Source organism: Dipteris shenzhenensis, chromosome 16 (genome assembly GCF_047967505.1).
Source record: "Dipteris shenzhenensis isolate YYH24624 ecotype China chromosome 16, Dip_SZ_1.0, whole genome shotgun sequence".
In the NCBI taxonomy this organism is placed as follows: Eukaryota; Viridiplantae; Streptophyta; class Polypodiopsida; order Gleicheniales; family Dipteridaceae; genus Dipteris; species Dipteris shenzhenensis.
Genome location: NC_141611.1, coordinates 26,078,651 through 26,104,582, shown reverse-complemented (window position 1 = coordinate 26,104,582; position 25,932 = coordinate 26,078,651). Strand labels below are relative to the sequence as shown.

At 41.3% G+C, this 25,932-nt stretch overlaps 1 protein-coding gene across 1 annotated transcript in view; it reads left to right on the top strand.

The window, feature by feature from the left end:
• The first annotated feature begins 570 nt into the window (after window positions 1-570).
• The window catches only part of LOC147892745 (putative L-type lectin-domain containing receptor kinase S.7), a 67,715-nt gene continuing 42,353 nt past the window's right edge, over window positions 571-25,932 (top strand). The window contains exons 1-2 of the mRNA XM_087386780.1: window positions 571-621; window positions 719-983. Coding sequence (XP_087242906.1) covers window positions 571-621; window positions 719-983 — 316 coding nt within the window. The remainder of the gene's footprint in view (window positions 622-718; window positions 984-25,932) is intronic.

Below are 25,932 nucleotides of genomic sequence, written 5' to 3'. Positions count from 1 at the left end.
TCTTGAGTCGGTACCGTCTCTCTATCAGGTTGATAGATAAGCTTGGATCTATAGGTTATGAGTGTGGCTTTTGTAGTAGTCCTTTGTGCTCTTTGTGAGCTTATGAGTGTGTAAGCCTTTGTGGCTTATTGCTTACAAGTTCTAAACCTCCACAAAAAGCACAATAGTGATGCGTGGAGGTCTCTAAGTATTTCTTGAGGAATAATAAAAGCTTTTGACTCATAAAAGCCAACAATTGGTATCAGAGCTGAGGTTCCATAGTCTACATCTAAGAGGGTTCGGAGGTGATCATCTATGTCCAAGAGAGTGCTGTGTAGTTGATCTTGCATGTGTCAATTACCCGTCGTACCAAGGGAATTGAGAAGGCCATGGAGCAATCAAAGAGCTACTAGACATCGTTAACCATTGGTACTATTATCAGAGGCGTGTTTTCTTGAGATCTTGGTAGTTGGCGACCCGACTATTGTTCATGAAGAAAGGTCTATGGAGCGTTGCAGGGACAGAGAAAAGACCAAAGGAGAGATCACATGGTGCTGATGGGAGACAAAGAATGAAAAGGCAATCGGCTACATGGGCAGAGCTTTGGGTTACGAATATTTCCACCACCTTGATGTGAAGCTGGTAGGCGACAAAGAATTGGGAGATCCTAGAGTCCCTATTCGGAGTACGTATGAAGCATTCAAAGGACAATCTAAAACAAAACCTTTTTTGTCTACAGATGGAGGAATCAAAGTCTCTTGGAGTCTTCCTCAATTGCATGCAAGACTTGTTGCACCAGCTTAATGACTTGGGAGCTAAAGTAGAAGATGATGATAAAAAGGCTATATTATTGAAGAGCTTACTAGTCGAGCAATATGGAGATACAGGCAAGATACTTCATCTGGATGATAGCATGGATTTCCTTGACTGTGTAGGCATGCTTCTCAGCAAGGAGAAAAGATCGAATTCACTCATCTACGATTCGAGAGCTTATGCAGTCTCGAGTAAGTAAAAAGAACGCGATACTCGTAAGTGTGTGTACTATGACAAAGAAGGTCATACTGAAAAGTTTTTCTATACAAAGAAATGGGATGAGCTTGAGAAAAACAAAGAAAAAGCAATGACAGTGGATAGTGTGACATGAAGTTGGGGGTAATGAGAAACTTCACGCACCTCTTAGCTTCCTGCTCTTCCCAATCTTAATAATAGAGACTCTTATCACTTGCAAAGAGAGATGAAGAAAATATTTTCATGTAAAGAAAACCACAACATATCTTTCTCCTTGCTTCCCTTAGAGGAGAATGAATATGGTGACATCCCAAGTGACGTTATAGTCCAGCATCGGGAGAAGAAAAGGATTTGCAGAGGCCATTATCTCACCAAGGGGCTAATTTGGCTAGATGAGTAAATTTCGAGGAAACATGGCACCTCCTTCACAGAAGCCTCTAGAAATGGCTCAAAATCATTCTACGAACTGCTAGAAAACACAGAGGTCTATAACTTCCACAAAAGAAACTGATATAAAAAGCTAAAGTACACACAGGGATGTGCCTTGAAGTGAGCTTCGTATTGATATAAGTTTCGTTGAAAACAGATAACCGGTTGAAGAGATATGGATAGTTTACTGAAAGGGGATAAAAACTGTTGTAGAAATAAATAGTCATACACAGAGACTCATAACTTCTTGTCCTAGACCCAATGCAAAAAACTAATTACATGGGAGGGAGACCTTAAAGAGAGCTTCATGCTGATATAATTTTCATTGAAATCGGACCACCAATGAGAAAGTTATAGGCCAAATATTGACAGGGGGTCTAACTGCTATATTAACTGCCATCTGCCCATGCAGATTTCGCCTAAGCAAACTACTCCCTCAAGGCTCCATGATTATCAACGGTCCGATACCCCTAGAATTTGCCTAAAAGAGAGAAAGAAGCTTGCATGGTGGCTCGAGAAACGGATGGACCATGTGTGCACAGTGAGCGGCCGAACAAGAACTACTTTAGAGACTTGAATAGAGAGAGAAAAGAACATAGGAATGGAGAAAAAGAATGGAGACTCAAGGAAAATAATAAGAAGTGACTTTCATTGCCATGAGAGTAAGGCTCCACTCAAATAGACTCAAAATACTACAAACACAATGGAGAAGAAGAGGTTTCATACATACAAGAGGGAGCGGAAGCTCCAAGACTACTCAAAGAGAGAGAATAAACTAGAGAGAGATGGACTCAAGAGTCTACATAAAAGAATATTTACAAGAGGGAGAGAAGGCTCATGGAAGAGGCTTAAGGAGACTAGAGCTATAGCAACATGAGGCTAATGGTGGAAAGATGATGAACAAGGGAGAGGAGGGCTCCTTTTGATAGAGATTTTGTCACCCTCCTTCACCCATTTACAATTGTTGCTTGTAGATTCTTTTCCCCATCAACCACATAAGCCCGTATGTCACCATCCATGTCCTTTTTGGCTACTCTTGCCATGTGTCCCATCAAAAGACTCTCAAGACTCTTAAAATATTGAGAAAGTGAAGAGTCTCCCCACATGGAGCCCATAGGGACCCTCTCTTTTCCATATGTCCACATCCTGCTTATTCCACATAGGAATTTTAGAAGGATTTCTCTTGACTCCACACTCCTCCACATGCTACCACAAGCTTGGCATGTGGCCTCTCTTATATTATTGGAATACATGGACATGAGCCCACCTCTTTATATGATTCACTCTTCCTATTTTCTAAAAACCTTCATACACATGGTATTTACAATCATCCATTTTACTCATCCTCTCAATCCCATACAATATCTTAGATAATAGAAATAAGTGAGAGCCGCTAGGCCATCACTTGATACTCAAAGTCTTATCAAACATAGAAGAAAACAATACCAATGCCAAATTAAAAAATATCAAATTTTGGCATCACATCTTTCCCCCCCTAGTAGATCCTCTCTAGTAACAAAGAGGGTCTGTTCGGCCTCAAGGTGGTTGAGCATAGAAGAATTTAAGGCGATACTCATTGGTGCGTCCTGGTGTCACCATGCCATCAACATCCTCAAGCTAATAGGTTCCATTCATGAACTTCTTTTTGACTCGATATGTTCCTTCCCATCAACCGATAAACTTTTTGTCTAGCCACTTGTCCAGCCGGCTATCAAATCTCATTCTGCAATATCTTTCTTCTTGCATAATTTGGTGTCAAAACGGGCCTTGTGTCTTTTTTGAGAAGCTTCTAAGTTTTATAAGGCCTGTAATATGCATTCATCCAAGGCTTCTAGCTGTACCAAGTGTTGAGCATAGGCATCCTCCTGTCCTTCTTTTCTTGCAACAGCAATACAAAGACTATGGATCTCCAATTCAATGGGCAAAATGGCTTCTATTCCATACACTAGTTGGAATGGTGTAAACCCAATAGCTAGCTTGTGTGTGGTTCTGTAAGCCCAAGAAACTTCTGCCAAGTGCCTATCCCAATGCCTTTTCTTGGTGTCTACAAGCTTTTCCATTGAATTGCATGACAATCCATTTGTTTTCTCAGCCAAGCCATTACATTGGGGATAGTATGGCATGGACATGCTATGATTTATCTTTAGCTTATGCACCACATCTTCAATTAGTTCATTTCTAAAAGAGGTTCCTCCATCAGTGAGAATTTCCAAAGGACAACCAAAGCGTGAACAAATTTGATCAAAGAGAAAATTTGCAATTGTGCTTGCCTTGCTATTGACTGTGGCCTTGGCCTATGCCCACCGAGTCGCATAACTTGTGCACTTTAGCTTATGCACCACATCTTCAATTAGTTCATTTCTAAAAGAGGTTCCTCCATCAGTGAGAATTTCCAAAGGACAACCAAAGCGTGAACAAATTTGATCAAAGAGAAAATTTCCAATTGTGCTTGCCTTGCTATTGACTGTGGCCTTGGCCTATGCCCACCGAGTCGCATAACTTGTGGCCACTAATAGATAATTCTTGCCTAGAGATGAGCGAGGGAGTGGTCTCACAAAGTCCAACCCCCACCTCTCAAATGGTCCATATGCTGGAATAGGCTTCAAGGGCCCAGGAATCAACTGTCGCCTTCCAAACTTTTGGCATACTTTACAACTTTGACACCATTCCTATACATCCTTATGGAGGCATGGCCAAAAGTAACCTGCATTAAGAACTCTCCTAGTTATGCTCGCTGAAGCAGAATGACTGGAGCATTCATGACACATTTCTAGGATTCTCCTAGTCTCCATGGGATGGACCACCCGACGGAGCACCTTGCCTTTTCCCAATTTATAAAGAATGTCATCAACAATAGTATAGGGACAAGCCTTTCTTACAAACTCTACTTCCGTTGTGGAGTTAACCCTCAGGGAAACATGCCTTCTTCCACATATTGCTGAACATCTTGTAGCTCTAGCCATCCAGTGTCTATCAAAGAAACCACCCCCTGGTCTTGTACTACAATGGCTTGAGTAGCTAGCTCATTTGCCCTTTGATTTTCTTTTCTATTTATATGAACAAACTTGCAAAAATCCAATTGACTACATAGTGCCATAGCCTTTTGATTAAGCTCCTTCAAATGAGAACTTCTTGTCCTGTAATGCCCTTGCATTTGCTAATAAGTTGAGAATCTCCTCTTACTTCTAATTCTTTAACTTGACTTTGAAGACAACCCTCCAAACCAAGAATCAAAGCATTATACTCAGTTGCATTGTTAGTTGTGATACCTAGAATCTCTTGTCCTCTTGCCCACACCTCTTGACCTTTAGAATTCATCAAGACTATCCCCCCGACTCCTTGTTGGTGTGAAGGACTAAAAGCCCCATCAAAATACAAGACAAAAGCTATTGGTGGTCTCCCTTTCATCATTCATGTCCTCCTTATATTTCTTTTCTTCTCTTGGATCCTCCCCTCCTGTGAGCAAATCTGCCATAGTGGACCTAGTGGTATTTTCAGTGATGACAAAAGAGAAAGAGAACTCTTGAAGCTATGACAACCATTTTGCAAATCTCCCCTCAAGATAAGGCTTGCGAACTAGATATGCTAATACAGACTGAGAGGTAAGGAAGAAAAATAGCCAAGGTAATAAATAGGACCGAAACTTTCTGACTGAAAACACCAAAGCGAGGGCTTGCTACTCCATTTCTTCATACCTTGTTTCCACCTCTGTAAGCTGTCAGCTGGCATAATAGATGGGTTGCATTCTACCTACCTCTCCTTTTTGTAGCAATACAGCACCAACTAAATGCAAAGATACACTTGGATTTACATAAAAGTCTTGGGACTAGTCAGGGGGCTTCAATATTAGGCCCTTACTCATGGCATGCTTAAGTTTCTAAAAAGACTCTTGTTGCTCCACACCCCATTGGAAAGAAACTCCTTTCCTTGTCAACAAGTTCATGGGATGCACTATCTCTGTGAAATCATCACAAAAGTGTCGATAATACTTGCTTTTTCCTAGAATTCTGTGAACACTAGTGATATTCTCACGACTTGGCAATGCCATGATTGCTTGAACCTTGTCAGGATCCATTTGCAAGCCTTCTTTAAACACAATATGCCTCAACAAGACTACTTTTGTTTGAGCCAAATGACACTTGCTAGGATTTAGACACCCTTTTGCTTCATCAATCCTAGCTAAGGCCATCTTTAACTTCTCCATGTGATCTATGCGCCGAGAATAAATGCAAAAATCATCCAAAAACACCCTTATGAACTTTCCCAAGTAAGTCTCGAGCACTTGACTCATGAACCTTTGAAATGTAGTTGGTGCATTGGTCAACCCAAAAGGCATCACTCTGTAAGCAAAAACTCCCCAAGGTGTGACAAATAATGTTTTCTTTTGATCTTCCTTCCGAATACGAATTTGAAATACCCATCACATACAGAATACATCTCCTACCCTGCTACTTGGTCTTGGTCTAGTATTTCATCTTGGAATGGCAAAGGAAAATGATCCCTCTTAGTGCATGCATTCAAAGGATGAAAGTCCACACAAACCTGCCACTTATTTCCTTTCTTTGGTTTTGGTGTGGCAACTATAGGAGATATCCATTTTGAATCATCAACATGAAAGATGAATCTTGCCTCAAGTAGTCGTGTTACCTCTTTCTTTAGTGCCTCAGCTCGGATCACCCCCAATCGCCTTAAGCATTGCACAACTGGCTTGCTTTCTGGTTTCAACTCAATTTTGTGCTCCACTAGAGAGACTGGACGAACCTGTGAATAGCTTGTTGCAAAGAGACATGGAAAATCATCTAATATATCCAAGTACTGGAGCTTCTCACTACCTGATAGAGAATCACTAACAAGCTCTTCATTGCATTGGTATCATTTAGTGTGCTCCACATCCTCCACATGAAGTGTCTCTACAGGATCTTCTTGTACCACCACCTTGTTCCCTCCTAACTCATCCCGATCAGCACCAACACAAAGACCAAAGGCCACTCCTTCCACCTCACCCTCTGAGCTGGACTCCTCAGAGCTACATGCTGTCTCTTCCTCTTCATCAGTTCGAACTCTCTGATGTTGAAGACTTCTCCTTGACAACTTCCTTTTTGCGACTTCTGATGTTGTAGCACACCTTCTTATCATTTCCCTCTGCAAAATCAATTCTCCATAGTATCCCACTTTTGAACAGCCTTCACCTTGTGTAGCCAAGGCCTTCCCAAAATCAATGGATAGGCACGTGCATTTGGCTTGGTAGGGATCACTTGAAAAGTAGTCAGCACAGAAATTCCACATACATCCACTTCTAGATTCTTCACAACTCCCAAGGTCTTAACCCTAGTGTTGTCAGCCAATTTGATGCGATAAGGAGAGGTAGTACTAGAGTATTTTAAATCAGCATGTATCATGGTCTTCTCACTCATGACATTAATCAATGCACCTCCATCAATGTAAACATTAGAAATCACTTGACCATCAATGATCACATCAACCATAGGTACATCATCACCAACATCTATATCTATCTTTTGAACAACAGGAATGACACTTTTCTTCTTTGACACTCTTGTGCTGGCTAGCTTTTCCCATTCCTTCCGTAGTTTTGGAGACAAAGCAAGTAATTCACCAAAGGTGATATGAGCTTCCTTTTCTTTAAGGTCGGACAACAAGTCATAGCTTCCAATGCCTTGTCCTAAAAGGAAATTCTAACTAGCTAATTCTCCTTCTAGATGCCCTCTTTTTCTTAATACGGTGTTCCTCTTCTTACTGTTCCTCATCTACTTCTTCCTTTCTTTCTTCTTCTTCTTTTGCTTTACCACACCCCCATTTAGCCATCATTACCTCTCTTTTCTCATCCCCTAAAGAAGCTTCTAACAAGGATACTCGTTTTTCTTCTTTCTTTCTTAATCTAGGACACTCGGGGCGATAGTGACCTTTCTCATTACATTCATAGTAAGTTACCCCACTCTTATATCGAGGCCTATCCTCACTCTTTGGTGCTCTAGGTTGTCGTGCATTAACCAAATGCAATTTCAAATTAGCAAACTCTGCCATCAATTGGGAGATATTATGATCTAACTCAGAGGACTTTGGTACCTGAGGAGTGCCCATTACCTCCACCTTAGGAGTTGAAGCTGTTGAAGACACAAAAGAGGATTCGATCTTTAGAGAAGCTTCTTTCTTGGTCGCAATGCGAAGTGCCTCCATGTATGTTGTTGGATCTTTACTCATTACTTTTGAGCGAAGATGAGGCTCCAAAGCCATAACAAATTTGCTCATCTTTAAGTGTTCCATCCCTGAGAGACTTTGATGAGCCGATGATGCAGATGCCACAACTCGCAAAGCTGTCCTTTCATACTTTGTCCATAAAGTTTCATATCGGATTGCCAACGCAGAGACCATCTCACTCTCTCCTTGATAGAACCGGTCCGACTACAACATCAAAGCATTTGGCGACTCCACTGCCCCAAATCTTTGCTTCATTGTTGCCATCACTTGGTCACAGTCCTGCATGGTAGAGTCTGGCAAGGCCTCATGCCAACTCAAGGCTACACCTTCAAGAAAATCAGGAAAAATCTCCGCCCGATCCTTCATGGACCATCCAAAAAGCCGACATCCTCGAACAAAATCCTAAAGATAAGACTCCGGGTCTTCCCCTTGGGTCCCTCGAAACACTAGAATCTTCACCATGATGAAACACAAAAAGGAAACACCAAGTTCCAAATAATATCCCAAACAACATCCAAACAAGATCCCATAGAGCCTTAGTATACCAAGACGAACTTATTATGCATAACCACTTGTTGAAAACCCTCCACAATGTGATCCTCAACAAAATCTTCAAAAATAAGTGACCAACCAGCACTATGAAAACATTGTGTATACATGTATTCAAGAATCACCCTTATCACAATTGGAAGTGCACATAACAGCTTCAAGATATTGTACTCTTCATCATTTGCATAGCAAAAGAAGTTGAAAGCATTGAGAATCACCTCTCCACTGTTAGAGTCAAAAACTACCCAAAGACTCAACTCTTCTTCACACCACGCTGCTAATGCATGAATGTATCATTGTGCTTGCTGTCGGTGTTGTCGATTCACCAACATATGGAAGAGTGCAAACATAAAGTATATGATCATGATGACCATGCGAATAGCTTGAACATCACTTTCACAATCTTCTAGTTCTCTTAAACGGGCTGCAATCTCTTTTAACGGAGTTCTTTTAGGCATCTTCTTTATCACATCAGAAACACATGCCCATACTAGGCATTACATGCAATCACGTACACTCGAGACCATTTACTAAGGTAGGATGAATCCAATACCAAACGTACCCAGTGTCTCCACCAAAAAGATGTGACATGAAGTTGGGGGTAATGAAACTTCACGCACCTCTTAGCTTCATGCTCTTCCCAATCTTAATAATAGAGACCCTTATCACTTGCAAAGAGAGATGAAGAAAATATTTTCATGCAAAGAAAACCACAACATATCTTTCTCCTTGCTTCCCTTAGAGGAGAATGAATATGATGACATCCCAAGTGACGTTGTAGTCCAGCATCGGGAGAAGAAAAGGATCTGGAGAGGCCATTATCTCACCAAGCCGAAGAGAAGAGTGATGCGTTGTTGGAAGAAGATCTTTCGGCTCAACATGACATAAACTAATATATATCTAGGGGCTTGAAGGGGCTGATTTGGTTGGATGGGTAAATTCCGGGGAAACATGGCACCTCCTTCATAGAAGCCTCTAGAAATGGCTCAAAATCATTCTACAAACTGCTAGAAAACACAGAGGTCTATAACTTCCACTAGAAAATTGATATTAGAAATTCAAGTACATACAGGAATGTGCCTTGAAGTGAGCTTCGTACTGATATAAGTTTTGTTGAAAACAGATAACCGATTGAAGAGATATGGATAGTTTACTGAAAGGGGGTAAAAATTGCCATACAAATAAACAGTCATACACAGAGACTCATAACTTCTTGTCCTGGACCCAATGTAAAAACCTAATTACATGGGAGGGAGACTCTTAAAGAGAGCTTCGTGCTGATATAAGTTTGATTGAAATTAGACCACCGAGGAGAAAGTTAGAGGCCAAATATTGACAGGGGGTCTAATTGCTATATTAAATGCCATATACCCATGCAGATTTCGCCTAAGCAAACTACTCCCTCAAGGCTCCACAATTATCAACAACGATCCAATACCCCTAGAATTTGCCTAAAAGAGAGGAAGAAGCTTGCATGGTAGCTCGGGAAACAAATGGACCATGTGTGCACAATGAGCGGCCAAACAAGAACTACTTTAGAGACTTGAATAGAGAGAGAAAAAAACATAGGAATGGAGACTCATAGAAGTGACTTTCATTGCCATGAGAGTAAGACTCCACTCAAATACACTCAAAATACTACAAACACAAGGGATAAGAAGAGGTTTCATACATACAAGAGGGAGCGGAAGCTCCAAGACTACTCAGGGAGAGAGAATAAACTAGAGAGAGATGGACTCAAGAGTCTACATAAGAGAATATCTACAAGAGGGAGAGAATGCTCATGAAAGAGGCTCAATGAGGAAACTAGAGATATAGCAACATGAGGCCTAATGGTGGAAGAGATGATGAACAAGGGAGAGGAGGGCTCCTTTTATAGGGATTTTATCACCCTCCTTCACCCATTTACAATTGCTGCCTGTAGATTCTTTTGCCCGTCTATCACATAAGCCCATATGTCACCATCCATGTCCTTTTGGGCTACTCTTGCCATGTGTCCCATAAAAAGATGCTCAAGGCTCTTAAAATTTTGAGAAAGTCAAGAGTCTCGCCACATGGAGCCCATAGGGACCCTCTCTTTTCCATATGTCCACATCCTCCTTATTCCACATAGGAATTCTAGAAGCATTCCTCTTGACTCCACACTCCTCCACATGCCTTCCACATGCTTGGCATGTGGACTCTCTTATATTATTGGAAAACATCGACATGAGCCCACCTCTTTATATGACTCACTCTTCCTATTTTTTAAAAACCCCATAATATCCCATACACAAATAACTCTCACCCCATCCCAAGGTATTTGTCATTCATACAGATGGTATTTACAATGATCCATTCCGCTCATCCTCTCAATCCCATACAATATCTTAGAAAATAGAAATAAGTGAGAGCCACTAGGCTATCACTTGATACTCAAACTCTTATCAAGCATAGAAGAAAACAATACCGATGCCAAATAAAAAAATATCAATTTTTGGCATCACAATAGTAAAAAAGAATCGAGCATGCTGGTAGAATCCGATACTCTCAAGGATCAGGATTGGGCCCTTTAAGGAGGGCAAAGTCGCGCTCTTTGTGAGTAAGTTATCTTGCTATTGCGCTGATGTAGCTCTTTGTGAGCATCTGATGTTTGATTTGCAAGTTCTTCGTGAGCTTTGCTAGCTATTTCCTTTGTGGATGTTTTGGATTTGAATATTCTTTGAGAACAAGTACATGGCAACTATATTTTGTAGATGGTTGGAGTTATTTGTCGTTTAATAAGTTAGTATATGTTCTCCCCATTTTGGCCGACAGGAGGTATGTAGGATATAGTTATCTTCACGTCCTCATGGGGAGCAGAATGACTCCAAAGTTAATGGAGTGGTAAAAAGACTAAGTGCCATGTGGCACTATTCCATGCAAGCTTCTACATGGATCTTCATAGCGACTATGTCTTGATCCTTCGAGTTCTTGTGAAGCTCTTGTTCTCGTCGGTGTGGAGCTCCTCTATCAGAGTCACATCTCTTGACTATTGGCAGCTCTACGAAGAGGTCACTAGGAGAGCAGTGGCATGACATCTTTGGGAGGTAGCAAGCTAAGGGTGTCCACTTCCGGACCACTTTCGGGTGAGTGTGACACCCGCTCGAGTGAAAATACAAAGGTTTTGCTTCGGTCTCCTATACCTCGATCGAGGTAAAAGCTCCAATGAAAATCACACACGAGCACAACCGAGCCTAGCCCATACCTCGATCGAGGTACGTATCATTTTGCCGAACCGAGCCTGTACCTCGATCGAGGTTTGCTGGCAAGCCAGCTACACATGCCACATCTACCTCGTCGAGGTATTGTGATCCTCCAGCTCAACCTCGATCGAGGTCACGTGGCATGTCCAGCAAACCTCGATCGAGGTATTGGCCATCCGAAAGGGCAGCCAACAGGGCAGATGACATACCTCGATCGAGGTATTGTGGACACATGACTTGGCATCCCGTTTCTGCCAACACACCACGATCGAGGTATCGTGGCATGTCAAAACCTCCATCGACGTGGATGTACCGAGATGTATGGGCATGTCACAATACCTCGATCGAGGTATCGTGGCATGGCCATACCTCGCTCGAGGTATATGTGCCGGGTTGTATGCGCATGGAAACAATACCTCGATCGAGGTATTGTGGCATGCCAACGACATGCATGGTTATGTCAAGAGTACCTCGATCGAGGTATATGAGCCGGGATGTATGGGCATGGAAAGAATACCTCGATCGAGGTAGGCAAACCCTAATTTTTATTATAAAAGGAGAGCGACCCCCCTCATTCCGCATACCTCGATCGAGTTCTGTCTCATTCAACGATTTCGGATTTGCCGGACTTCGACGGAAGAGCGCGAGCGACGGAGAGCGACGAACGGACTTCGACGGACATGGACGGAGCAGGAGCGGGAGAGTCCAGGTTGGCATTTTCTTTTGTGTAGCATTTTCTTTTATGTAGCATTTTCTTTTATGTAGAATTTGATTTAATTTTAGTTTAAAATAAAAATTATAAAATGCATTTTAATGTTTTTCTGAAATTTATGAATTACGGGATTTTTTATTTAAAATGTGAAAATTAAAATTTTTTTTAAATAGAGCTTTTTTTAGTAATTAAAAAAACGTTGATATTATTAATTATAAAATATTTTTAAATGTGAAATGTAGTTGAAATTTTTTTTTTTAATTTTTAAATTACGACATTTATAATTTAAAATGTGGAAATTTTAATTTTAAAAAACGTAATTTAAAATTTTAGTTTATAAGAAAAATTAAAAAATGCATTATAAATTTAGTTTTTCTTAAATTTATAAATTACGAGATTTTTTATTTAAAATGTGAAAATTAATTATTTTTTCTTTAAATTGAGCTTTTTTTAGTAAATAAAAAAACGTTGATATTATTAATTATAAAATATTTATAAATTTGAAATGTAGTTGTAAAATTTTTTTTTTAATTTTTAAATTACGACATTTATAATTTAAAATGTGAAAATTTTAATTTTAAAAAACGTAATTTAAAATTTTAGTTTATAAGAAAAATAATAAATGCATTATAAATTTAGTTTTTCTTAAATTTATAAATTACGAGATTTGTTATTTAAAATGTGAAAATTAATTATTTTTTTTAAATAGAGCCTTTTTTAGTAAATAAAAAAAGTTCATATTAATAATTATAAAATATTTATAAATTTCAAATGCATTTGTAAATTTTATTTTTTAATTTTTAAATTACGACATTTATAATTTAAAATGTGAAATTTTTAAATTTAAAAATCGTTTAATGAGGCTTTTTTTATTAAAAATGTGAAAATGTTAAATATTTCTGTTTTTTTTATGAGGTAGAATTTAAAAGAGAAATAATAAAAAATTTTAGGTTAAAAGAGAAATAATAAAAATTTTCTAAATTTGAAATGCAATATAATGTTTTTTTGAAATTTATGAATTACGACATTTTTTATTTAAAATGTGAAAATGAAATTGTATTTTCAAAATAGAGCTTTTTTATATGAAATTGTATTTTAAAAAAACGTTCATATTAATAATTATAAAATATTATAATTTTGAAATGCATTTGTAAATTTTTTTAAAATTTTTGAATTAGGAGTTCTATATTTCTGTTTTTTTAATGTAGCATTTTCTTTTTGGTAGAATTTAATTAAATTTTAGTTTATAAGGAAAATTATAAAAAATTTCAAAATTTATAATGCATTTTAATGTTTTTTTGAAATTTGTAAATTACGACATTTTTTATTTAAAATGTGAAATGAGATTTTTTTTTGGTAAATAGAGCTCTTTCTATTAAATAAAAAACGTTCATAGGACTAATTTTTAAGTATTTATAAATTTGAAATGCATTTGTAAATTTTTTTTTTATTTTGAATTACGACATTTAAAATTTAAAATGTGAAAATTTTAAATTTAAAAAACGTTTAATGAGGCACAAGACTCGCTCGACTTATCAAATTAATAAGACATTTTGTATAAGACTCGCTCGACTTATCGAGTTAATACACAAACATAAACCTACTAGTCAACTATTGGAGTTGGACATTAAAGATTGACTAGTGACATGGTTGGTGACCAAAGCTTGAAGTTGACTAGACACTTTGGGACAAGCAAGTTCTTTAGAAGGAAACTAGGTTTAAGCTTGGGTAATCATCCCTAATATATTGGGAAATTACTAATGATAAATCATCCTTTAACTATTTGGCAATTAGTAAGGATCGATTCTACTAGGAAATAAGTTGAAGGCATATGTCCCCTATTAGTCAATAGATTGATTAGACTAAGCATGCATGATAAGGCTATAGCTTGGAAATGCCTAGATAGTGGCTTAGTCCAAATCTTCAATATCCCTTAAGAAGACATGAAATAGTGGCTTAGACCTTAAGAAGACATGGAGTTGCAAATGTCTAATTCTTCTAAGTTATGCATAGACTCTAGCATAACTGAAAAAAGAATATTACAAGATTGAGAATATTTGGATGGGTCTTCAAGAACTCGAATATTACGGTCTGTGCCTATAAACTGTTTGAGATTCTTATGCTATCACTATGGCATGCTTTAGATCTAGCACTTTGATCATGTTTGTTGTCTAGTTCCATAATTCATCTACTTCTCTTATATGTATAAGAAGAAAGAAATACGCCATAGAGAAACTGAAAGTTTAACTAGAATACCTAACATTCATTGCACATGGGACTCTAGTGGATCTATATTCATTCCACATTCATGCTAATATATGCAAGTGTTTTGATCAACTATAGACCTAAGTTCAAATAGAGCCTGTTAATGACTGAATCTCTCCTAATCATCCCTTAATGATCATAGATAAGAGACTTAAGAGAGAGAGAACTCCATAACCTTCAAGAGTCGACATTTGAAGCATCCCATTCCATGTTGTTTGTCTTATACAAAATGTCTTGAACCAAGTGATGATCTATAGGAATGGCCAGTAGTTGAGGTGGATTGCCCAACCAAAATAGATAATATTGAGAAGGCTTAATTATTTTCTCAAAGTTCTCGCTTTAAAAGGTTTGTAGTGTGAACCCGCTCTCATTTTTAATGTGTAGTCTAAGAAATACTAGATGCGCCTTGCTTGTGTATCGTTCAAAGTAATGTATTAGGTATCCTTCTATCTCCTCCATATCTATTGCAAACCCAAGGCAGTAAAGCATTCAAAGAAGGTCTTATTAACCAAACCTCTCCACTATCTGTCCTTAGTATAGGGGCCATTAGTGGACAATGTGGTCCTTACACCACATGTGGAAAAGTTTCATATTGGATAAAAAGTGAAAAAAGGGAAACATATAAGGAGAAAATATTTGAGACATCTAAGTTTTAAAATGCAACGACTAGAGTGAAAAAATTCTAATCAAAATTAAGAATTATTAATAATATTGATTAATATTGAGCCACACATTTGGCCCATCTACCGGTCGGTAGGTGCATAGGATCTACCTCATCAAGGAGTACGTACAAATAGTTTTCATTGCGTAAATAGATTATAAGTCATATTGAATAGAATATTATTTTCATTACCCAAATAGAATATTAATTTCCATGTGTTTTTTTTGTGCATGCGCCAGCCAGTGCACAGGTTCTAGCACCACTATTCGTATGCAGATAGAGATGCCGAGAGCTGAGATGAGGGCGTTTTTAAAATGTCCTAATGCACAAAACAAATTACAACATTACTACTAATAAACAATTTTTTGTATTACAAACACAACAAATCCCATTGACAAGACATCGGACATCATGTTAAAAATAGAATCTAATACAATGATGTGAATGAACGTGTATACAGCCATCATAGTGAAATACAAAATATGAGTCCATGAAAAATACAATGGTACGGTCACACAGTGAGCCTATACATATCGAATACAAAAAAGTGTAATCAACTAGTGATACCCAATAAAAATCAATCTGATCAACTGATGATCCCAAAAAATAAGATATGTAATGTGCTACTCCTCAGGATCAGCTCTCATGCCAATAGTTGCAAGTATGCTCTCGTGATCCGCCACTGCAAGGCGCCATCGTGGAGTGGACGTCGCCTTGCGAGTGCGAACACGACTCAAAGTAATCTTGATCCCAACAACAAGATGAGAATACATGTATGCCTCCCGATCCGCCATGTACTCCTGGAACTCAATATAGCGACCACGCCTCTGTATCTGCTGAAAATAGTGGCCACCGACGATCATGCTATGAGCATTGAAGTGCATCCCATGCCCATCCACTGTATCCTCATTCAGCACACTCTTCAGCATAGAGCATCGCAACAAGTAATAATCCACACCCTCCTCATTGCCCTCCGAAGCAATAACCGCGAAGATATCACCAATACGCAAAATATCTGTAAGCTGGTCATAATCTCTAGAGGAACTGAATCCCGCATCCTGATCATCATGTATCTCCTCCCAAGGCTGGAAGGGAGAAAGCACTCGCCGTACCCATGGATCGGCCCATGGTATCATGGAGCACCCTCCCCAATCATCATCAATGCATGCAGAGCAAAAACATGCAAACCGTCGAGAAAAGATCGCGGGGTGAGACTCACCTACGCTCCTGATGGAATGGAAATCAAGAGTGCCAGGCACAGAACGACAATCAAAAGGTCGCGACCGATCAAGACTCCCAATGTCCACGCACCAAAAATACCGGCTCACCACCCTATCGTCACGCGACTGAAACGAGGACGTAGCACTAGTGGATAAGTGCTGGCTGCACCACCGCACCACATCATGTGCATCCTTGAAGCGATCGGCACTGTGACGCAACTGGTATCGACGCAAAGCACGCTTCACACAAGCACCTGCACCATCGTGCTCTCCCTTACCGTGCCCTGTCGCGAAGTAGCTCCATGTGATCGGAATGCCTGTCTCACGGTGCCATCTGCAGAACCAATAAAACTGTCTAGCGGATTTGAACTGACCACCGCAACCGTCTGACCAGATCCAGCGCCGCTGCCATGTGACACCATGATCCCTCAAGAAACTATCATGCAAAGTGAAGCAATACTGCACAAAATGGGCATCATGCGATCGATCATCACTAATGTAGAAGTGATACTCTCGCACAATGATGCGTGAGTCCATGGTGCTATCAATGCCATCCACATGAGCCTGTGCATGACGATAGCTAATGTGCACAAATATAGCAACCTGCAATATGGCATTGAAAAAAAATTATGACTATTGAAATAATTCAATATAATGAGGCGGGGAAAAAATCAATACTCAATCACACGTCACCTGTTCGGAGAAATAATACTCCGATTGGATCTCATGCTGTGGTGCAAAGGTGTAATTCTCCGCAAAGTCCACCACTGAGACAACCACCCCTATAGGAAATGTCCTCAAACATGCACGAAACTGACGATCCTCCCATTTCGCAGTGTGCGAGTGGCGTATGTAGCGGTACAGCTTCCCTCGAAAACAGTCGATGAATACAACACGTGGTGTCTCCTTCCCCACAAGCTGCAACCTCCTCGACTGTGCACCACCATCTAATGTCAAGGTACAGTACTCATACTGCTGCCAACGAACCATCTGCACATCACAAGTATCTAGTGCAACTCGTGGCACTCTGGCAAAGTCACCACACAAAGTACACGTGCCTTCCACACAATCAAGGGAGTGGAATAAAGCATCACCATCTCGTGTACACAATATGGAATGAATGAAGTCGCGAGGGCTAGTAGGAACCACTCCCCTATGACCATCAAGGGAACGGAATACGTCATACATCAATCCAAAATCCACATGGTAGCGACAACAGCATGTGTCACGCTCCTGAGAGCATCGCACAAACCATGGCCTGCATCGCTCAAATGACCTCTGGCCAATCTTGAACTCCGGGTGCGCCTCTACAAACTGAGTGTACAACTCAGTCTGGGTACACTCCAAAAAACATGCACCATGCTCAATGTACACACCGCGTGACACCCTCTTCCGCAATGCCTTCTTGAACACCGGGGATGCTCTGCAATGCTCCTCCCAAAACTGTTGTATGAAGGACCTAGCGGAATCATCCAACAATCGATCGCTGCGATGTGCACGACCACTCGAAGCCCAAAGAGCATCAGTCTCACTATCCTCTAGACTCTGCCTCCTAATGATGCCTGCTCGCAATGTGCGCGGTGCAATCTGAAGAAGACGTGAAGCGGTACGCACATGGCCTATCATATGAGGTCTACTAATGGCAGCCACAATAGCACGACGTGCTGCCAAGGCATCACTGGAGTTCCTATGCTTAATAGAAGCATAGGAATGTCGAACACTGCTAAGGACCTCGCTAGATACAACCCTATCTCTACGTGCACCAAGACCAGCAAGCCTCCTACACTCTACCAAGTCAGGGTGATCAATCAGGGACGTAAGAAGAGAAGACTGCGAAGCTGGCGTGAGGTCACAAAAAAAAGACTGCACGATCTTGCTAGTACGACGACGGATAGTGGACTTCGGCAAGTCACGTCGTGAAGCAACACTGCTGCTACAAGGTGGGGCAACGGGATCAATGGGAGATGGTAGGGTGGACGGGGGAAGGGAGGCGCCAAGCGGAGCGGGGGGAGGGGGAGGGGGAGGGGGAGGGGGGAGGGTGGAGGGGGAAGAGGTAGAGGTGGAGGCCAAAATGTAGGTGGCTAGGGGAAGGGCGGAGGCTAGAGGTAGGGGAGCGGATGAGCATGGGGGGACAATGGAGGTGGGGGTGGGAGTGGAGGTGGGATGTAGAGGTAGAGCTGGAGGTGGATCAGTGGTGGCAGCGCGAGCTCGAGCTCTAGAGGCTCTCTTGCGCTCACGAGCCTTCCGCTTGCGCTCCTCGTCAATGAGATTTGGGGGGGGGTTCCTACATCTTTCACGTCTACTAGCTCTACGGCTTTGAGAACCCATTCTCAATGAAAGTAGGATGGAAGGTGTGACAAAGTGATGAGGAGGCAAGAATGGCTAAGAATGGGTGAAATGAACCAAAACGTGGTGTCTTATAGAGAGCCTCAACTCATCCACTAGATTGCTCTTAGATTGCTCTTCATTATTATTGGTGGAGAGGTGCTAAGATTGATACTAATTGGCTTAATTTTGGTGGAGAGGTCTGCTATGCCCGGAGCCGCGATCAGATCTTATACCTCGATCGAGGTATACCTCGATCGAGGTATTAAGTGCATTGCGCATGCATGTATGTATGAACCTCGGTCCTCGGTCACATACCTCGAACGAGGTATTCTATGCCTCCCCCATCATACATACCTCGATCGAGGTATTGTATGAATCCCCCATCATACATACCTTGATCGAGGTATTGTATGCATCGCACATCGTCATGTGTATACATCTTGCTGATGTGGCACCATGCATGGTCATGATGTGGTAATATAGTCTCTTCCTACATGGTCATGATGTGGTACTGGGCATGATGTGGCATGATGAGTTGGCATTCATGAGGTGGTAGATGACATGGCAAATTGCGGTGGAGGATTGGTGACGTGGCCAGGAGAGGAGGTATGCCAAGGTGGCATTGTGTGATCACATGGCTGATGATGGGGAATGATGAGGTGGCACATGTGGCAGCACGTGTGGCAATGTAAGGTGACATGGCAAGGAGTGATGTCACATCTGCTTGATGAGATGGCACCACGTGGTCTAACAATGTGGCATGGTTTTGATGACTCAGCCTTCCACATGGGCAGCATGCAAACTCCAAAGGCTTGCCACTAGGATCGGTGATGCTCCTAGCCTACATCACCAAGCCTAATACCAAGCCTACCTTGTCTTGGTATTAGGCTTGGGTGGCCCTTTTTCCCCCACAAAAGGGAGATTTAACTCTTGGAGGCCATATCGTACGTTTCCCTTACTCAAATTTAACCAAAATTTTTTCCCCTTATTCATCATGCATAGGACTAAAAATATTGACATTTTTGAAATGTTTGGTTATGTTTGAGAATTACTAGATTTATTTTTAATATTCTTTGTTGATCCTCTGAGGAGTAAAAGTAAAAATTAAACTTCAATCTTCCTAAATCTAACCGTTGGATTTGGGATTTGATGATTCAACCACACACCCTTATGTGCCTACTAACCTTCCACCGAATTGGATTTGCTTAATTATTCAAAATACTAAAAAAATGTGGTGTGCTACTAAAATGCATGTATTTTATGACTTTATTTATTATAAATAATTATTTATAATTAGATAAATCATTCAAAAAATTACCAATAAATCAAGTTAAGCTCTACATAATGCAAAGAGACCACTTACAAAGTTTAAATAACATTTAATCTAAAATGAGTGAGAAATTTTGAATTTTATATGACACTCTTTGTTCGTGACAAACGTGTGACCACCCTGGAACCATGCCGTGTGACACAAAGAAATTTTTTGTGTGTGCATCGAATTTTCGATCAGACTATACGATTGTGTGCACAATAGCAAGTGTGATGTTGTGTCAGAAGACTTCAAAGACTAGATCCATAGGGAAGTAGGTGAGATTTGCATTTTTGAGTGCTAAAAAGCTTGTTTTTCCACCTCCTTAGGATTGGGGAGTGAACAAAAAGTGGACACCCTTAGCTTGCTACCACCCCTTTCTATCACCTCTTAGGTCGATACCGTCTCTCTATCAGGCTGATAGATAAGCTTGGATCTATAGGTTATGAGTGTGGCTTTTGTAGCAATCGTTTGTGCTCTTTGTGAGCTTATGAGTGTGTACGACTTTGTGACTTATTGATTACAAGATGTAAACCTCCACAACAAGCACAGCAGTGATGCGTGGAGGTCTTTAAGTATTTCTTGAGGAATAATAAAAGCTTTCGACTCATATTGTACTGTCACTTTAAGTGATCTATTTTGCATGGATAATCTACTATGTGCATCTAAAAACCAACCTCTTCGCCCCCCTCTCTCTCTCTCTCCCTCATTTGTCCCTCTCTCTCTATCTCTGTCTCTCTCTGTCTCTTTAAACACTACTGTATAGCGTACAAATGAAAGTGATATTGAGGGTTGGGAAATTCCCAACCGTCCTAATCGCTTTCTTTTGTACATGTGTGTGTGTGTGTGTGTGAATTCTCTGTTTATTTGTATGTCTCCCTCTCTCTCTCTCCCTCTCTCTATCGGTCCCTCATGCCTCTGTCTGTCCCTGACTTCTCTCCCTCTTAGTTCAACCTCTCTCAGTTCTCTCTCTCTCTCTCTCTCTCTCAGCTCTCCCTCTCTCATCTCTCTATCAATCCCTCACTTCTCTCCCTCTCAAATTTCCCTCCCTCACTTCTCTCTCTCTCCCAATTCATCTCTCTCTCTCTCTCTCTCTCTCCACTCCATATTCAGTATACAAAAGAAAGCGATATGGAGGGTTGGGAAAATCCCAACCCTCCATATCGTATTTTTTCGTACATCTCTGTGTGTATGCGTGTGCGTGTGCGTGTGCATGTTACCTATCCAAACAATAAGATGTAAATCTCCCTTACTACCTTCCCTTGGCTTCCATGTAAAGAGTTTCCCATTACATCCAATGCATCCTCATTCCCATGTTTTTTAGTGCATTTTAAGGTGTTGTACACACTTTTAGGTGTTGATGTTCATACTCATGTATACATTCTTGCGTATTAAGTCAAGAATGTCATCCAAACAGCTTATCATTATTACATATTGCAGAATTCAATTATTGCCTTATCATGTCATTCTTCATACAAATTCCAAAACCTAGTGTCCAGTATGTCTAAGACACAATATAGCATAGATTATCCTTCAATCGTATTTTGCATACATAACAACTTCAATTACAATAGACCGTCTATAAGGGGGCTCCCCAATGGACACCAAGCCATGTCACTTGGCTATGTATTGCTTGTAAGGGGACTCCCCAATGGACACCAAGCCATGTCAAAAACTCCAAGGAGTCATGTTGAGAGCTCTCTTGTAGTGGGTGTTCTTGAACTGAGGAACATTTGCAGGTCAATCAGGTTGTCATCACGTGCCTCATTATCCTCCTTCCTATCAATAAAAATGCTGACAAGTAGCCAGACTCACCTATATCCATCCACAAGCATCCTATGCTAGAACATAATTGCAATACAATGTGGGATTGTAGGCTTCACGGCCCTGCTACAGTTGTTATCCACGTTAGACCCAACAATTCTCTTAATCAGGGAGGGGACAGTGGTGATGACCATGCTTTTTGGATCATAATGATCTGTTTTTGAATAACTTTGTTTTCAGAGGGTATCACTAACCACATGACCATTTACTATTATCATATTTTGAGTAGTAGTAGTCTTTGAAGATCCATTAAAACCTCAGTATGCTTTAGGTTTAAAGAGTCTTAACTAGTATCCTAGCATTCTTCCATGATCAATAATATCCCTTCCATAATATATACATTAAACATTCCGAGAGACATGGGCAAGGAATCGAAATTACTAACATGATGAGAGATTACTAACATGATGACAAGTCCATTTGTCATGCTAATTTCTTTTAGAATTCAAGGGAAAAAAGAGGGTGCATGTAATATACACGCATGTCTATTTTACACTACTGATATCTCAGTAAGGTATAAGTTCTCCAGTAGGGATTCCATTATCCCATATTCGGGTCTTGATTCTTGGTCACTTTTATTGGCATGTATTTCTCCGTGAACATGAAGCAATCATGTGTGCGTACGAGTCGAGTGCAGTGCAGGTTGGCTGGCACTTTCTCTCCTGAGGGCTCTACAACGCTCTACATAGTTATGGAGTGCCATTTCCGACCATTTTCGACTCCAACCTATACATTGTGCTAGCTAGTCGATCTAGACCGTTTACCCGCAGATGCTTGTCACGCCTCTTACAATTATCACGTAGGATCTTGAGCCAAGCACTGCACCTAGTATGTATGGGTATATGTCTGGTCATTCTTTCCTTCCCATAGGCGTATATCCAACCGAAGCTTGATTCGCTTGCTGCGTCCCAACTCTTCTGTGTTAGCCAAGCACATAGTCGTTCATGAAAATCGTGTAGCGAAACCTACTGCAACAAGCTCTTCATACAGGTGTAGGGGTGCGGACCGGTCACCCTCCATTTCTATTAAGTGAGCACGGCATCGATACAGGCATGCAACGGACGTGTAATGAGTGGGAGGTCCAAAGAACGATGAGTGCCAGTGAGGGTAGCGACCGTTCGGCTGTCGTCCAGCCTCATTACATGCGCTAACACTAGTGAAATCCCTTATTCTACGTGTGATAGCTTGCTATCTGGCTGTGGGTGCTTCTTCTTTGCCTCATTAGGCTCACGTGACCCTTCAGCCTCCACTTCAGTAGATATGAAGCATCTACATCTCGTTTAAGGACACAGGTAGATGCCGCAGATGCCTTCCATCTTTGCGCATGAGCGAGGACCCGTTTCTTATCGGTCTCTACTTCGTAGGTCCAGACCCGAGGCTGGCTTGCAGATAAATGTAAAGCGAGCGTATGCCTCAAAAGCTAAGCACGGGGGACACAGCGTCAGTTCGGTTCTGGGCTACCTCAGCAATTGCTCCATGGCCCAAAGAGCCTCACACTATAAGTGCGGGAGCATACTTGCTGGCCAGGGGGCGTTATCCCATCGCTTCACTGTGCTTTTGCTAGCCCTCTGATTCCGCTTCAGTAAGGGACGAGTTCTCCGGGGTCCTCATCCGGGTGGGGGCATGGCGGATGAGCTGCCTGAGTCTGTGGGGCTCCATTGGTGCAAGTCCATCGTGTAGTGCGTCCGACGGGGGTAAGCCCGTCGTGCTGTGACTCTGTGCCTCGCGGCGGTGGATGACATACTGGCCAGGACGATTTTCTCCCAAGTGGAGTAGGTGGCGCAGTGCATGTGCATGGTTCCTCCAGCGTGGGGTAAGGAGGGCGCAGTGCACAAGCGTAGTATCGGTTGAAGCGGGAGGAGGGGGGGAATATAAAAGACAATGCCAGTCCATGGCTGGGCGGGAGAGGTAAAGCAAGCTTTTGTTGGGTGCTGTCCATCGTTTAGCGTTGCCCTAGAAGGTCGCCCTTCAAGGTTTTTTGGTGCTGTCAGACGTTCTATTAATGCTGGGTCTTCACGCCAAGCCTCTTCGTCTGTTCTCCAGATTCCGAGCCTCGAGCTTGAGATATCTCAAGATCTCGTATGTCAGGGATTTTTCTGGGGGTGGATGCCAAAATCCTCATGGACTTTGGGCTCAATGCACAAAGGATTCTCTTCGAGTGGCCGTTGTGGACCACGGTCGAGCTTGGGGAGGCGGGAAATTAAATTCGTAAGTGTCAAGGTCACCAAGTACCTCGCACCTCCCAAGGATTCGGTCGAGGTGGTGTAAGGTTCGTTGTGAAGGGTCTTTTAAGTTTCCATACATCTATTTTCAATTTTCTCTTTGAATCAGGTTAAATACTTTCTCCCTCTTATTCTCTCTACCCATCCAACACTTAGTATTCTAATGTCCATAAGTCTCGTACGCTTATCGGATCCCGGGGGTCGTTTTTGTTTAACTATGGCAACATAAAGGAGTTTATTGAGGGGCATGTAAATGCCTCGGATTGACGCCTAGGATTGCCTAGGCGTCGATCCTCTATATGGGTATGTTTCTCCATCCATGGGATCTCGGTTGGGATCTAGTCCCTTCCTTCTTGAAAGGCAAGTGTGTGTGTGTGTGTGTGTGTGTTTTTCCTCCCTCCCTTTGTGTGGTTCTCTCTCTCTCTCTCTCTCTCTTTCTACACACCTTAAAGAGTGTACAAAAGAAAGGGATTAGAAGGGTTGGGAATTTCCCAACCCTCCTAATCACATTCATTTGTACACATGTCTCTCTCTCTCTCTCTCTCTCTCTCTCTCTCTCTCTCTCTCTCTCTCTCTCTCAAGCTCTATTGCAGCTCAACCTTCAAAACACAAATAGCTTCAAAACCAAAGAGCATGCCCTACCTTCACCTCCTCCTTTCCTCCCTCTTGTTCCTCTTCTTCATCTTCCCCTCGATGACCTACTCTCGTTTGAATATTTACATATATATATAGAGCGAGCTAGCGAGAGAGAGAGAGAGAGAGAGAGAGAGAACCTCGATGCCTAGCCACTGTCGAGCCTCCACACCACAATAGAAGAGAACACGTCTCCATTCCAGACAACAAGGTGCTAGTAGTCAGAGTATAATCGAAAAGTAATCGGACTATAAAAACTATCACGACATGTATAAAAAGAACAGAGAGTAAATCTTGCAAAGGTACTAGTTTGTTTCTTGTATATTATGTTTTGGTAGAGAATACATCAACTCAACAACTCTCTTGAACATGAGCTGATACAAGGTTTCTATAGCCATCCGAGATTAGTTCGGCTGTTGTAAGGCAACAATAAGTTTCAAAATGTAACAATCATAGTCCAAAACATTATGTGGTGGATTAGGACACTAAGGAGTGTTTTTAGGTATAGTTACAACTGTCCCTACAGTTACAAAATGATCCCACTACTTTGTTCTAGTAACTCCCTCTTACCAAAGGTGTATTTATCCTATCCCATGGTAAGTGTCCACGTGGGTGGAGGCTATGCCTTCAACACCTGGCACTTCGGGTGGAGAGGCTTTTTTACAAAAATTCAAGGACACGAACCCTTTTCTACTAGAAATACTCCTTCAAGTGAACCTTGAAGGTATGTGAAGCATTGAGGTCAATTAGTGTTCCCCAGGTGAAAACTGGATTTGCAATCTCAGTTTCCTCTTTCTTTTCTTGAGTCTCTTCTGGTGCTTCTACTGATTCTGGCTCCTCATTTGTTCTACTGGGACTAGCACACATGGAATGGCTCGGGGTAGTATTCTTGACTAGCACACATGGAATGGCTCGGGGTAGTATTCTTGACTTTAGTGCTAGCATCCTATTCTATTGTATGCTTAGTAATCTGTGTCATGAATTCTACAGGCATATTGAAATTTGCACGAGGCTTTGCTTTTCCTGTTTCAAAGAGTGTGAGAGGGTCATCCAATGGCATCTGCTTCTTCTGGGCATCCTTTGTTCTTGCCCTTAGAGTCTCTAGCTCATAGGCCATGGTAGGCATATGTAGCCGATGTGAAAGCATCATATGGTCGCATGGCTATAGTAAAGAGTCTACCCTTCAAGTTGTTCCACATCTCCTGAGATGTTCTAACCAATTGATTCTTCCAATCAATAAATTGATACTTGCTAAGGAATATGCCATCTACTTCGTCAGCCATATCCCTGAGTTGATGTTCTACATTTTGTAGTGCATGAATCTATTGTTTTAACAAAATATTCTTGATT